This window comes from Typopeltis vanoorti, chromosome 1 (genome assembly GCF_054136105.1).
Source record: "Typopeltis vanoorti isolate ZY-2024b chromosome 1, IOZ_Tvanoo_1.0, whole genome shotgun sequence".
In the NCBI taxonomy this organism is placed as follows: Eukaryota; Metazoa; Arthropoda; class Arachnida; order Uropygi; family Thelyphonidae; genus Typopeltis; species Typopeltis vanoorti.
The window spans coordinates 121,551,449-121,568,456 of NC_143549.1; the positions used below are offsets into that span (position 1 = coordinate 121,551,449).

Here is a 17,008-nt window from a genome sequence, read left to right on the forward strand (position 1 = left end):
AGATTTATTCCATCATTTCCGCATACATTGTTTGCAACTGATCCAATTTAATCAAAAATAATGCAGGTATGAATGTGAATATTTGGACGAATAATAAATAATACTCTTCCACCTTTTAGATGAGTGGATACAAAAATAAGCATTTAAAAAAAGTTTTTTTTTTTTTTTAATTTATTCGAAACATTTGAAAATTCCATATGCTGTTCCTTTATGAATACAAGTAATTGCGTTGTGCTTTACGCAAATATGAATGCAGATGGTTGCGCCATCTAACGAGAAAAACAAGAACCTTCTTTTTTTGGATCAGTTGTAGATTGAAAGACAAAAACCAATATTATATTAATATACGCGCAATTTAGAAAAAAGTTATCATAAAAGAAAATACACAAAACAATACATGATATAATTGGATTTGGATACTTAAGTCAACTTAGATTTCGTTTGTATAAAAAGTTAACCAAATAAATATGAAATATATCTAACATTTTCGGATGGTTTCATAGCTTTGGGCAGAATACATCCTCACACATGTGAGAAGAGACTTGACAAACAGTGAATCACAACAACTATTCACGGTTTCAGTAAAGAATCACAATCTTCAAGAATGTAATCTCTCTCTCGAGTTTAATTTTAGTGAAAGAATGCGCCAATGCAAGCCAAATATACGATAAGAGAGTAGAGAAAGCTTTCAGAAGAATATGAGGAGATTGATTTTTGGGCCAACTCATTTGAACATTATTCTTTGTGAAGAAAAAAAAAGAATATTAAGCATATTAAATATAGATGTAACTGTTCTAAGTGAAAGTGCAGCAGAATTTCTGCATCTGTTTTGACTGAGTATTGTTAGGGTATTGCTATTATTTCCCCCTCATTAAGTCTGAATAATTGGCGTTCTACTGAGTGTTCATCAGGTAGCTATCATCCACAGGGATGATAGCTAATGATAGTGGCAAAATGACTCTTCTCTGCCTTTATTTCCAAATTTCCCTGAAGACAGGAAATTGAGTTCATTATTTCATTCTACGCAAAGAACCGGAAACTCTAGTTATACGTGGAAAAGATTAGCGAAAAATAGAAATTAAAGATTAAAAAAATACGTAATGTAGTTAGGAACTAGAAAAAATAATGGCTCAAATCAATTTAGGTACAAAAGATTAATATATTTTTTCTATAAGGAGGTAAAAGGTCAAACACACACACACACACACACACACACACACACACACACACACACACACACACAGATTATTATATAAATATAATATATAATTTCTTGTCCTACAGACAGAAAGAATTTTATTCTTCCTTGTCTATACGTATAACATACAGAGAAGAAAGAATAAAATTTAATTTGGTTGAACATCCATTTTACTCGAAATTTAGTTTATTATACTGTGCGATCAAGTAAAACGAATAAAAATTAAAGAGAATGTAAAATAAATTAATTTCACATTCATGTAAATGACAACCGCATTTGTTATTTATTCTAAATAGTGTAAAATTATTTACTGTAGAAGTTTCATTCATATTTTGCCATAACTTCCACTTCGTACTTTTGCTGCCGAAAGAAAGCTAATAATAGGAAATGTTGAGAATGTATAAAGATATAACGAAATACATATATTTTTTTTAATTATTTCCCCCCCCCCCTTTTTTGTGTTATTTTATTAAATCCGCTTCGGTTGCTCATGTCCTATTAACTTATCTAATTTTCTTTTCTGAAAAAAAAAAAAAAAAAAAAAGGAAAAACCTCAAAAGAATGCAATAATTTTTTTTCAGAAGAGAGAGAGAGAGAGATTGACTTTTTGTTCCTTGCGTAATGCACTAAACTTGTTCGTTTCAAGTGTTATTTATATCCTAGAATCATTTGTGACGTATGTCTAGTGCTAAACAAATAATAACAATAATAATAAAAAAGGATATCATATTCTAACATTTCGATTTAAGACTCTATTCTCTGATATATGTTTTTTTGTTTGTTTTAAAGAACTGAATAACATTTAAAAAGAAAAAGAAAAAAAATTCTCCGGAACTCAATTAATGAAGGACACAATGCAAAACTACTCATCTGTTTAACTAGTTTGCATTATTTAAATATTCGACTAATTCCCTTCACACACACAAAAAAAGTACGAACTACTGTTGCTTTTGCACTTTTCTTTCAGTAGCCTCATAGGGAAGGAACAAAGTATTCCTCTTATGTCATTAAATTACTCGAGAAAAACGTTTCCATTGGGAAATGTTTGCAAGTATTAACATACATTAAATTAACTTAAGCGTATTAACTTAAATATAGTCTTTAAAAATGTGTGGCGTAAGAATTTGGCACTTTTCCAGTGGGAACGATCCAATTGTTGAAACGCTTTCTCTTCATGAACAAAAAAGCGTTGCATTGTTGGTAGAGGATCCAATTGTTGTCATTCGACAACTATTTTTTATTGCAAAAAAAAAGTAACAATTAAACCAATTTTCGCAAGTAATTTAGTGTTAAACAATATGCTATAACATTGTTAGTTGTTCGACAATTAATTTTATTGTTTTTCCCTTCTTTCTTTAAAGTGAAGACTTTTCATTTGGAAGTACTGGACCTAATATGAAATAAAAAAAAGACAAATAATTATGTGTTCCTTAAAATTCTTTCTTCTGAACTCAAAAAGAGTCTGAGATAACGATTTGTCACTTATATATCTTCCCACAACTGATTTATCTTCTTCTTGCAATTATGAAATATCCTTAGGGTAAGAGTCTTTGTTCCCATGCATTTAAAAGGATGGAAATCAGTTTCTTTCAAAATTCAGTGGACACTAGTGACCAATAAAAATGTATCTTCCGTTAAAAAAAATTGGTTTCTTTGAAATCGTTTTCCTTCATGCGGGCAACAAATGCTACAGACCACGAAAGTATTTTTATTAGTTGCTGTGCTTCCCTTTGTTTACGAAATGCCATTAACGGGCATCTTATCTAGAAGATACGACCGGAAGGCATCAAGAGATATATTACAGACAGAGAGGAGCTCCGAATCCATATCACTGTTTTGATTCGCTGGAAAGGTCTGTGGTTGTTACGGGGGGGGGGGGGGAAGTAAGGCAAATAATGGCAATTCCGGGGAAAACAAATGTGAATAGAAGCTAGAGACAAGCTGCCACATTGAATTACAGAAGCGGTACACATGATGGTGATGGTGGCGGACACGAGGGATTATATATTACTAGCATTCAGCTGGGCTTCCAGTAACGGGTATATATATATTTATATATATGTATATATTCATAAATGTGTGGTAATAGAGATTAATATTCTCTTCGTCTGTTGTTTCTTAGTCTCTTAAATACAATGAGATATGAAAATTGAAGCTCGTTTGTAGAGGCCATCAACTGTTAGTTTCTTCTTGGTATCATTTCTGGGGATGAAATAGGAGATTCATATTAAAAGTCCTGGATAGGCATTCATCCATCACTCGGAATTCTAATGGTGGGGACTTGGAGATATATAATGTTTCAAAATGTGATTTAGCAATTCCAGAATCGAGGAAACTAGAAGCAGATAGGATAGAGGGATACATTTGATCGATAGCTAGAGGAATAGTTACAGCAATCGATTGAAAATTTTAATAAATGAATGAGAATTTTAATCACGAAGTCCTTTGAATGTAAGGCAAGAGGAATAATGATAAGGCTTAGAGACTTACGGAGAAAGATACGAAAAATCAGTGAAGAAAAAGAAATACAATTCAGAATAGATAATTTTCTTTCCGACTTGTCCATCAACTTCAACGTGTCATAAACAATAAGGCCTCTAAATTCATATTTGATTAATAAGCCGGTAGCGAAGTGAACCATTGAATTTTTCAAATCCCACTTTAACTTCTTTCGGGGGTTCGAGATTCTAAAGTTGTTGACAGTTGATGCTGTCGTGTGAGTTTGTCTCTAAAATTTGAACGACAGAGGAGATCACTTTGTCGCTTAGTGGGGGACTTTGAAGATGTCCTCGCATCCAGTATACGAAGACGGACTGGTATTATTCTCCATCTTTATCCCCTCGGAAGAGGTACGTTGTCCAGTATACAAGGTTGAAGAGGGCGAACATCAGTGGGAAGAAGATGCGGGAGATGACGTCGATTCTCTTGGAACGCGTGGGAAACTTGTTCAACCAAGCTTTACAGAAGTTCTCTTTAGGAGGTTGCATGTGCACCTCGCAGTGACGAAGGGAATCCGAATTCATATCACCATGGTGACGAACAAGAGGTTTCTGAAATAAGAGAAAAAGAAATTTAAACATCTAACACACACACACACACACACACACACACACACACACACACACACACACACACACACACACACACACACACACACACACACACACACACACACACACACACACACACACACACACACACACACACACACACACACACACACACAAAATACGTTTTACTTGAATTTAGTTATTATACTCAGACATTGTACAAAGCATCCTTAAATCGCAAGAATAACCATTTTTTTATTTTTTTGGACATCATATTTAAGATCTAACACACACACACACACACACACACACAGATCTTTTAATTAATGCCATGAAAAATTAGATCTCAGTTGCGGTTAACAATAAAGAAGTGAAAACTTATTAAAGTTACAAAGAATTATTTTGTGGGAAAAAAAAAAGACAACGGAAAGCATATTTCAAAGACACTAATTAGCGTAATCAAGATAATCATAAGCTTCTAGAAAAGAACATCTCACGCCACTTGATATATGAAAGGAGTGGCGAAAGAACTCGCTCAATGTTTCACGCAACGGAGAATTAGAAGAAATAAAGCTGTTATTTTAGCTTACATTAGAATCAGGAACAAATAAACGACGACGACAAAAACAACAACAAAAGATTTTCTCTGTCAAAATAATATTAGAGAAGGATAGAAATAAAAATAAATACAATATATATATATATATATATATATATATATCATAAAATAAAAAAAAACAGAAAAGTAAAATTATTTTGGAAAAAAGGTTTTTATGAAAAATCTACGTTTATTTCTGTGTTAAAAGATTTTGTTCCCGACATGCAAATTCATCTGTAATATGGATTTGTGAATTATGGCGATGATAAATATATATGATTCTCTTGTCATGACTTTTAATTTTGGTTAAGATAATAGGATTAACTCAAATGTAGCAAAATTGAAAACATCCTGTTTATTACTCAATGAGTTGAAGATGTTCTGTAAAATATCGACTATCGACAAAGACATTTGCAAGAGGAATCATTTGAAATAAAACTGAATTACTTAGATTTTGTTTATTTTTCTTCATCTTTGGATGATAAAAAGTCTTCCGCTCATCTATAAAGAAAACTAGTGAACCGAGGAGATAATCTCTCTCTCTCTCTCTCTCTCTCTCTCTCTCTCTCTCTCTCTCTCTCTCTCTCTCTCTCTCTCTCTCAGCATTTAGGAAGATATCAAAATGAGGAATCAAATTTGATAACGATGTGCTACTACTTATAGACTTCTCCCTGTTAAAAGAATTATATCTTTCGAATGGGGTTTTCAGTTCCCACAAACTGCTCTGTGGCAGTTGATGTCACTCAAAGAGCATTCTTCCTGTCATCGTCATCATCACCAAGTCTTTCCGTGCCTACTGGCACATATGGCTGCAATGCTGGTTTTCCATCTGCCCCTGTCCCTCGCAGCTGCTCTTGCTTCTGCCCATCTTGCCCCCTTCATTTTGGATTCCATCATTCTTCTCCAAGTTAATTTTGGACGACCTCTAGAGCGTCTTCCTTCTGGAGCCCAACTCAGTTCTACTTGGAAAATTCTGTTTATCCCCATGCGAAGACCATGCCCCTTCAATTTCCATCTTCTTCTTGGCCAAATCTCTTTATCTATTGACTTCGAGAAGGTTTTCTATAAAGTTCCTCGTTAGTAATTGTATTTGGCCAGAAGATTTTTAAAATTCTTCTTAAACACTTGTTTTGGAAAATATCCAATTTATTACTTTGTGCCTTGGTAATTTTCCAAGTATTAAAGGCATATAACAGTAGAGGCATATAGCAAATAGATTTATAGACATTAATTTTCACTTTAACCGTAATATTTGATGCTTTTCATGATTTGTTTAATGACCAGAAACAATTTTGTGTTTAGCAATTCTTTGTAAAACCTCTTGTCAGTGCCGCCTTGTTTATTTATTTCTCTGATACAAGGTATGTAAAAGTATCAACATCTTCAATTGCTTAATTTTTTAACTTAATTTCTTTATTTGATTTTTCAATTTTTGCACGACCTTGGTTTTCTTCTTTTTTATATGTAGACCCACATTTTCTGCGCAGCGAGCAAAGTCATCAGTGTTTAGCTGTAATTCATTTAACTTGGAGGACAGGAGCACTATGTCATCGGCAAAATCAAGGTCTTCCAGTGTGGATGTAAAGTCCCAACGTATTCCTCTCTCTTGATGATTAATTGAGTTTGTCATAATCCAATCAATTAAAATTATAAATAATAGACCAGATAGCACACAACCCTGCCTAACTCCAGTTTCAATGATAAAGAGGTCCGTAAGTTTTCCATCTACTTCCACGCAAGATTTCCTGCCATCATATATATTCTTAATAATGTTGAGAAATTTATAAGGTATTCCATATTCTTCTAGCATTTTCCAAAGTTTCTCTCTATTTACTGAGTCGAATGCTTTACTGAAATCAATGAAGTTTAGGTAAAGTGGGGCTTGAAATCTATACATTGTTCGATTATATTTCTAAGAGGAGTGAAAATTTGTTCGATGGTTCCACAACCAGTTCAAAAACCTTTCTGTTCTTCTCTTAGTAAATTTTCGATTTCCTTTTTTTAATCTATTAATTAAAATTTTGGTAAAAACTTTTGCGGGAATTGAAAGCAAACTTATTCCTCTCCAAATTTCACACTTGGTCAAATCTCCTTTTTTGGGGATTTTTATAATTACTGCTTCTTTCCATTGTTCAGGAATGTTTTCTGTCTTCCATAAACTTCGTAATTTGGCAGTAGTTGTGTTAAGATCAGATTTTAACATTTCGGCATTGATATTATCATTTCCGCATGCTTTGTTAGATTTTAGTGACTTCAAGATATCTTTGACTTCGCTCAACGAAATCTCGTCTTCGGAAATGTTCAAAGTGGGTATTGCACTAGTTGTAATATTTTGCGCCTGTTGAGATCCTGTATCTACCTTTACATTCAAAGTTTCTTCAAAAATAGTCTCTCCATCTTGCTTCGATTTTGGAGGAAGGGATTGCTTTTTTGTTACCATTGATTTGTTTTATAATCTGATAAAGTTGTCTAACTTGTCCATTTTTTGCAGCATGTTGCGCTTCTTTTGCAAATTCATCAATATAGTTTTTCTTTTCGGCTCTTGCAGCTCTCTTTACGCTTTTATTTAGTTCATTGTAGTGATTGTTATGCACCTTATAAAATCTTTCTGAGTTTGTATTGTTCATTAATGATTTAATCTTTTTTCTCTCTTCAATGATCTTCCAAGTTTCTGCAGTTAACCATTCTTTATTTTTCTTTTTTCTTAGTTTACCAATTATATATTCATCAACTTCATTGTATGTATTCCTGAAGTTTTTCCAATATTCTTCTACTTTATTGTTTTCTACTGTTACATCTTGATTTTCTTCTATTTCTAATGTATTGAATCTGTTCTTTATCTCCAAAGAAAACTTCTCTCTTGTTTCTTTAATTTTTAATTTTTCAAAATCAAATGCAGTTCTTGAACTTCTTTTCTTTCTTAATACTCTTTGAAGTTTTAATTTCAACTTCGTCACTAAGAAGAATTGGTCAAAACCAACATCTGCACCACGTTTGACTCTCAGATCAAGCATGGATCTTACGAATTTACTATTGATTGCAACATGATCAATTTGGTTTCTTGTATTGCACTCCGGTGCGAACCAAGTCAATTTATGTATTTCTGTATGCTTGAATTTACTTCCTCCAATGACAAAGTTGTTCATTTCACAAAAGGATACAAACATCATGCCATTTTCATTTCGGTCTCCACAAACCTCGAAACCTAAGGATGTTTCTTCTACACATGACCTTTTTCCACTTTTACATTAAGATCGCCAATGAGTATTATCATTTCGTTTCTATCATCTCTCTTTCTGTCTGTCTCTCTCTGTGTATATGAGATCAACATATATAAAACAAAAAAAAAGTACTCACGCACCAGTACTCATCCACCTTTGTGTGCTCTAACATGCTAACATTCTCAGCGGGCATTTCTCAACGGTTGTGTGCAAACCGTTTAATTTTTAATATATTAGATAAACATCTTTTGATAATATTTAACCATCACTGCAAAAATGATCATATTTTTCTTCGTTAGTGGCATTTATCTCTATTCTTTTCCTGGTACAAACACAATCTCCATAGTCTCAAATCTTTTTGAAAAAATCAGGGGTCCTTTCCATCGGACTGGAAAGAATCCTAATTTCTTCTCCGTCCAACTGCTAACTCTGTTCAAATTCCAAATTACTTCAGCATTATAATTCTGTTTTCATATTTGGAATGCGCACCAAAAAAGTCCTTAAGTCTCGCTCAGTAACAAGCCCACAAAGTCACCTCCATAGATAACGTTCTTCCACTGAATTAGTATCCATCGTTCAAAGCTGAATTACAATCATGCTGAATTTGCTTCTCTTCCATATACGACTGCGTATATTTTCTGAAACATTCTTCCTTACACTCTGTTTAGAAACCATCAGCGATTTAAAACGTATACCAACTGGACTTCTCTTTCTTTTCTAGATCTTGATACGACGTAACATCATCTTCTAGTAGGGGAGTTATGAAAGAAATTACATACTTAATTCACTTTCTCCGCATAACGTTACGCGTATGCTCTTAAAAGACTAAATTTTCAAATCAGCAACTGGCCCAACGTTCAGCAGTATGGTTTTGTTTAGTTTGGGACAGATTAATTTATGATCATTTAAAAATTTTTAAGCTAGTGTGATAATAATCTGACAAGCTATGTGCTTTTTAATATGATATATACGAATAATTTCCTGTTTGGATTACATTTCACTTCTTCATTGTCTGTAATCTAGTATCTGACTCTAAAATCCCTTAACAAAAAAAGATTTAAACACAACATTTCTTCCTTGCAAATTCTTCTCATAATATCTAAATCGTTCAACGGATTCTAGTCAAATATGGCAGGTGAGACAGCATTCGTTTTGAAACATGTTTAATGTCCCATAGCATGTTTCAAAAAATTTACAGATGACAATCTCCTAGGTGGACTTTCCCAGAATGTTGAAAAAAGAACACAGATATTTGCAATCCAGCAAAGTGTGTGTGTGTGTGGGGGGGTATTTCCTAGCGTGATGTTGGAAGTACTGTCTTCTTGCCCTTAGCCAAAGTTGTAGCTCTTTCTCTAAGATGTCCATAGGGGTCATATCTGGACTCTTTCTTGCGAATGCAGCTTATATATTCCCACTTTCTGGAACAGGGTCGTTACAACTACTGTTAACTAGACTCATCGTCTTCATGCAATGAAATGAATCTATGTATTCTCTGATCCTTTCAAATTCTTTTTAGCAGCCATCTTTGAACGCATCTTATTCTGGGCCTCGCACTGTAGGATTTCACCAAAAGATAACTGCTCTTCGGACCACAGCACTTGCAATATGCCAAGATGCATTATGATGTTCATACTCAACATACTCCACCTTTAAAGTATAGATTATATGGAGTTTACCTGTATCTCAGGGAAATATTCAGTGTAAATCTTGCTGGACACTACGACAAGGAGTCTAGTCTAAAGAAGGAATGAGATGTATTCTTCTGATAAATAACGTTTTCTAGGCAGATTTCAAGCACGAAATTCATTCTAAATTGAAGAGTATATCTGTACTTCATTACTGCAAATAACAGTTTTTCAACGGTTTACAGACTAGTCATGATGTGCGCTTCGGCTGCACAACTCCAATCTAAGCATTCGTTTTAGGCACTGATTGGCGAGTACATAACAGCTCTTTTATCGAAAAAGAAGGCTGTGGATTTCGATATGCAATGTTTTAGCATAAACCTCAAGAATTGCGATTGCTGAAACTTCTGGTTGAGAAAATCCATCAATTCATACTATCTGCTGACAACCAATTTCTTGATATCAATTAGCAAGAAACCGGTTAACTCTAAATGAATTTTTAGGAATTTAAAGAAATTAAGTAAAGAAAACATACCGGTAAGACTATTAGTAAGTAAAATTCATCTGATTGCAAGCTTAATTTAAACAAGTCGAAATTATAGAAGAAAGGATATACATCGTGATACCGTCATACAACAAATATCTGGCCAGGCTAATCGTAACTTGATTTGTTCGGATTTCTAATAGATGTCAAGAGAATCGATGGGATTCCGAAAAGATTAACCTGCAATTTGTGTTTCATATGTCGGAGAGGAGATTTAATTGAAGCTCATAAATTAGTTCATAAGATTCACAGTAGGAATCTGTTATATATGTCTAAATTAAGATGTACTATATGACTAGTAAGATAGTCAATGACATTAGACACTTCCGCTGCGCAGTCTGTTTCTACGGAGCACTTGCGTTGAAAAGACCTCGTCCCGTCTCGGAAGCAAAAAACATCTTTATCATGGCCTTTTAAGTGAATGTGAGTTAACTAGTCTCATACAGAAGAGGAGGAGGGTTCCTCTTCGAGGAAAGCAGGATTTTTCGTTCCGCAAACAGACACCAGGAGATCGCGCGCAGTTTACCCAGAAGAATATATACAGAAGAAGCAGTAAATCAGCTTGTCGTAAAATTATAATTACGAAAGCCATTTCGGGCGAGTGGTGGATCTTCGAGGTCTGAAAATACTACGGATTCTTGTTATAAATTATACTTTACTATCCGCTTTGAAAAACCATCGAATGTTCTTCATTAACTAGCTACAGAAGCGAGTAATGTATGTAACTTGGCCATATCCTGTAGATATCCTGTTATTTGCTGAAAGGTAAGTTAACTGAAATTTATAATGAATGGTTATCTAAATATGGTTGTTATATGTTTGTGCATAAATATGCATGTAAATGAATAATAAACGGTTAAAATGTATATAAATAAATAAAGAAATTTGTGAATATAGGTGAAGGGGGGGGGAGAAGAAACCATGAATATGAATATAAACGTGCTAACCCTACGTATAATTAGGATTACTTAATAATAGTTTTATTTAATGTAAACATGCAAATTATGAATTTGAGTAATTCTTGAGTTTGATGCTCTGCTGTCATCCTAGATGGACTTCATACATCGAAGCCGGTAAACAACAACAGTAACTGGAATAAGTTTCGAATTTACGGAAGAAAAACTACTGCTGATATAATACCGGCTAACTCACATTCACTTTATAGAGATAAGGGGAGACAGAATAAGCAAATAAAAATGCCATTTTAATAGGCAAATGATTATAGCTGCTACATAAAACATAGATTTAGACATCGATGTAAGAGGCAAAGCATCTTTATAGAATTTTTTGTTTCGAATTTCATTTTCCTTTTAGGCTAGAATCAAACAAAATTTGATTGTATTCATACAATTACTGGATAGTTTTAAACATTTGTGTATATCATACGCATGAAGCATAATATATTTCATAATATATTATGAAATATATTATACTTCATAATATATTTCCATTGGGCTACGACATCATTTAATGTATACACTTATAGTTACAGCGAATCAAAGAATACAAACCATAGCAAAAGTGGTCGTTCCATCTTCCAAATGGTCTGCGTCTAGGGCAGCAGCGTGTTCTATATCCCACTTCCTTTGTTGCTGAAGCAACTGCTGTTGTTGCTGTTTGGCGTTTGCTCGGTGGACATCGTTCCTGGAAGCATAATTCACTAGGGCGAACTCCAGTAATGCTCCAAATACGAAAGTCAGACACACACCGGTCCACACATCGATAGCCTTGGTGTAGGAGACTGGAGGGAGAGAGGCATTTATTCCGGAGATCTGTGTGGCCATAGTCAGCAATGTAGTCACACCGAGAGACACTCGTGCTGGGATAGCATTCTGGTCTAACCAGAAAGACACCCAGGACACTATGACTAGCATGCAACAGGGAATGTAAATTTGAATCAGGTAGTAGCTGAACTCTCTCTTGAACAAGAGATCTACTTTTAGGCAACTGTACTCACCTACAGAAAGAAATTAGACTTTTATTATCCACATTACTTCGACTACTAAGCTAATGTAGTCATTAACATTGTACTTGAAGAAAAGAGCCAACGGCTTCCACGTGGAAGCAGTCTATATTAAAAGGAAGAATCTAAATATAAAGTATTATTTTATATCAAACAAGCTAATAATGTTTGCCTTTTGAAACTATAAAACTTTCGAAAGCGAACTAGCGCTCACATGTGCAAACCTTCCGTACGAGCCTTGTTATTGCATTTTTCAAAATGCACGAATTCTGGCAAGGGGTTGCATCGCATTTCATTAATGTTTTTCTAACTAATACGGACAACATACAGATTCTGTGCGTATTAGCTAGTACTTCAATATATTGTATTTGAAATTATGCATTTTCTATCAGTGAATTCTGGATTGGTATGTACATTGCAATTAAGGTCTAAAAGAGTCAAAAAATTAAATATTTAAATGATAAAATATTATTGAATAATAATTAAAGTATTTGTAATTTGTAATTAGTGCTATTATTTCTAAGAAATATTAATTTTCCTGTGACTCACATCCATGAAAAGTTTTGAATCTATCAAATATTAGTACTATGGTTGAGTGAAGGATTTTTTTTTCAATAATTTGGGGTATTTTTGTATTTTAATATTTAACCTGATCCAGAGACCGAACATGGAAATTTTTCTAGCCACTTTAGGCCTCCAATAAGAGAGAAGTGATGAAATTTATCACCCAACTAAAAGACAATCATAATAAACATCCATGTCCTTGGCGAGAATTGAACCCGTTGAACGGAGAGCGGATACGCTAACCAGTCGGCCAACTAAGCCGGCTAATTAAATAAAATGATTAGATTATTTGGTTGTCAGTAATAATAATTAAATATGATTAAATAATATTAAACACCAATACTAATACTACTACTAAGAATTACGTGATGTTCAATAATAATATCCATTAATTAATATTTAATATCAAGTAGGAAAATTATCGTCGCCTTTAAAACTATAAACATTTCTGAAGTCAAACTCGTAATCAAGAAAAGAATTAACAAAATAAGCAGATTTTGGCAGAGCTTGTTCATCTTTTAAGTAATGCAATAGCAATACAACTCATGCCGAAGATTATGAAGAAATATCTTGTAAAAGTAATATATTTGTTCTATAGGATTGGATTTCCGAATTATATTATCCTTAGCAAAGACGGTGCTAAAAACATTCATTACACTCCTCCAGAATGATTATGATAAAATTAATTATGCCACTTTATGAAAACATACGAGAATTCCTTCGAATAGACTGGAAGATTCACTTGTGGAACGTATTAAAATAGTCAATGAAATAGTCTAGCAATGGTAAGCAATACAATCAGATTAAAGAGCAGATAAAAACATGAGCAAGATTAAACAGTATTCCGTCAATTCATCGATTTCATGAGGCTCATTACTTACCGGTGTTGGTTCTGCTCGTGCAGTAATCAGTTAGAAATGCTTCTAGTGTAAACCTGGGCAAGTGAAGACTCTTCGTCAGTTGGACCGGATCACCTTCTTTCCATAGAAACACCAGGTCTTCTGTCGTGTAGCCGTCTGAGGCAGGAAAAGAAAAAAAAGACAATAAAGAAGCATAAATCAATACATTGTCCACTCTAGGAAATCAAAGTGTCACTCACATTCAGAAGAAGAAGCGACACTCGGAGAGGCATTACTATTACGATTTAATCAGGCCCACCACATCTTAGAAACGGAAAATCATTCTTCGGAGCATCCTACAGGGATGTTACTTTTTTGTTTGTTTTCGATTTATATTTTGGGTTTAGAAATATTGGAGGATGCGCAACTCCCCCCCCCCCCAAAAAAAAAATCTTAAATAAGCAAAACGGAGAAAGAAACACGCTATCTCTCTCGCACGCGCGCGCGCACACACACACACACACACACACATAAATTTTAGTTAAATAAACTGCTTTTAACAACAAAACGATCTGAAATTGATTTTTCAAATCAATTTAAATTACATTTCCCCTATTAATTATTGTTACATTATGTAGGATGTCACACTAACAGACAGCTCAAACCAAGTCGTCTGTCTATTAATTATTACGTTTAATCAATTAATCATTAAACATTTGGTAAAGATTCACCACTTATGCTTCGATAAACATACAAACGAGATGCACTAATAGATCACAGATTGAAATACGCTACTTACAACTGACCATGGTAATGGAACACGTCTGTTTGTCCAAGGGATAGTACTTCAGATCCATTGGACAGGAAAGCACTAATGAAATTCTGTAAAAAATAAGACAGAAAAATATTGCATTAAAGTTAAATCATTTTACTTTTTAATAGCTGCAGTTTTTCAATCAATGTTGTATATGTTGTAATTCTTGAATTTCTTTTTAAAATCCAGTTATATGATAATGTCGAAACGTTATTTTCATATACTCATACATTTTAATAATGTTAATACGAATTCCCTTCGAAATGCAACGAGATTAACTTTGTTTCATGGATAAATCAGACTGCCTTGTGACGCCGTATGAGCAATGACGTCTCTTTGTGTACACGTGTCTCGCTAAATTGATTCAATGTTCGTCATCGGTGCTGAAGTGATCAGTGCTTGTACATTTTAACGTCATTCCTAATTGCAGATAACACTTGGTGATGAAAAACGTTCTGCAAGACTTTTTGGTGGCTTGACGATTATGAAAAGGAACACGACTATCAAAATATCAGAAGTTGAAAGTTCACAAACATTATCGCGACATAGAAATTATTTATATTGGTCATTCAGAGAATAAAAATTTTATGATGATAAAATCTGTTTTGTGTTTTCAGCCCAAACCGTCATGTACAATCTGTTCCTAATGGTGTTCAAAGAACGAAATATTCTTTTCCTACAAGTAATCCCTACATCATAGAAATTGTTTACTGGCGTCAACGGAGACATCCTACCCATTTCCCACTAGCTGCTTCAGTACTTTACTGAATTAGGGCCACCTGAGGAGTATGCTTGGTTCTGCGTAATGGTATCAGTTGTTCGATGGGAAGGATCTCGACAGTGCATGGGAAATGTTTAAAAAACACTTAAACGATGCGATATCAGAATGTAACCCTAGAGGTAGAAGAATAAATAGAGTAGGAGTGAAATGGATATGCAATTTAATTAAGCACGATATTCATAAGAAAAAGATGATGTGGAAGGCATATCACGTGCATAAGGATGATGTCAGTTTAAGGAAGAAGAGTCACAACTGTTGTAAGGAAGGCTAAGCAAGAATATGAAAGGAAACTAGCTCTGCCTAGCCAAAAGAATTCTATCGTTATGCTTCAAGTAAAAGAAAGAACGAATATTAAGGAATAGCTCTACTTAATGCAGTTGGTGAGAGGGTGACAAATACTAACAAATTGTCCAACTAATGAGCGCCGAGTTTGCTAAAATCCATCAACTCGTGTATGCAACATTAACCTCACCACTACCTCTTCATTGGATGAAGAAACGTGTGTTTATGAGGAGGAGGTACTAGATGTGTTGCACAAATTGATGGAACTGATGGAACATCAGCACGGATGCTAAAAGAATGTTCAGCATCAAGATTATATAGTCTGGTCAAAGGAATGCCTACTTGACCAGGATATATAATTTGAGTCTCAGAACAGGAAAGATTCCTCAAGAGTGGAAAGAATGTCTGATAATCCCCTTGCATAAGGATGGTGCAAAGACTAATGCATCCAAATAGCGACCTAATTAATATTCCTGGCGTGGTAGTGAAGATTTTGGAAAAGTTGTTTACGGCTCGCATACAGAAATGGTTTAACACAGGAACTATACTTTGCAACGTGAAACGTGTTTACTAAGGGAAGGTCATGTTTGAGCAACTTGTTCACATTCTATAATAATGTTAACTTCGGGTCAGGCTAGGGGAAATGGACATACAATGATACTTTTGGATTTTGCTAAGAATTTTGACAGATGCAGCATGAAAGACTGTTGCATAAGTTGGAGAATATGGGATTCGAAACTATTCGCATCGATATGAGGATGGCTGGCTGACAGATATCAAAAAGTTGTACAAGGTGAGGGAGAATCTTCAAAAGTTCAATGATGATATCGAGAAGGATTTGAAATGCGACGTACAGCTATTTGCTGTTTTGGATTAGGAGTGCTGATGTTATACAGTACTTGCAGAATGATTTGAATAGGCGTGGGCATGTGAAAATGGTTCTTGTTTCAATGTTAATAAATGTAAGGTTAACCGAAATGAATTTAAGTTATACATTTTTAATATATTCTAATTTTTGTACAGCATAGCTTCTTCCATAGGAGTTGCTTTACAGTGAAAACGAGTCGCTTGCTGAGAATTCAGTCTCTAGCAGCACAGCTCTAATTGTAATTAACACTGATGTTTCTGAAAAAAAAATAGAGCTAGGTGTGTGTGTGTGTGTGTGTGTGTGTGTGTGTGTGCGTGTGTGTGCGTGTGTGTGTGTGTGTGTGTGTGTGTGTGTGTGTGTGTGTGTGTGTGTGTGTGTGTGTGTGTGTGTGTGTGTGTGTGTGTGTGTGTGTGCGTGCGCGCGTATACAATAAATAAATGAAGCCATGTTTTAATGCAGGAATAATGCTAATGTGAGATGTCTTCATCTGAAGAGATGAAGACATCTCACATGAAGGACAAGTCAACTTTGCTCTATTCTTGGAAGGATATCAATTAGTCTCCATTTTTTCTGGTTGTTGCCGATGTTCATTAGTACGCTGTTTCTGCATTACCTGAGGTACTGTTTTCTTCATGACAGACTCTCCAGGAGCTTTCTCAGC

General features: G+C 34.4%; 1 protein-coding gene across 1 annotated transcript in view; it reads right to left on the reverse strand.

Annotated features, from left to right (window-relative positions):
- Positions 1 to 4,017: 4,017 nt before the first annotated feature.
- The window catches only part of LOC150110368 (glutamate-gated chloride channel-like), a 198,317-nt gene continuing 185,326 nt past the window's right edge, over positions 4,018 to 17,008 (reverse strand). Inside the window, exons 7-10 of the mRNA XM_090396849.1 lie at positions 14,402 to 14,484; positions 13,645 to 13,779; positions 11,748 to 12,193; positions 4,018 to 4,248 (exon numbers count right to left, since the gene is read on the reverse strand). Coding sequence (XP_090252975.1) covers positions 4,018 to 4,248; positions 11,748 to 12,193; positions 13,645 to 13,779; positions 14,402 to 14,484 — 895 coding nt within the window. The remainder of the gene's footprint in view (positions 4,249 to 11,747; positions 12,194 to 13,644; positions 13,780 to 14,401; positions 14,485 to 17,008) is intronic.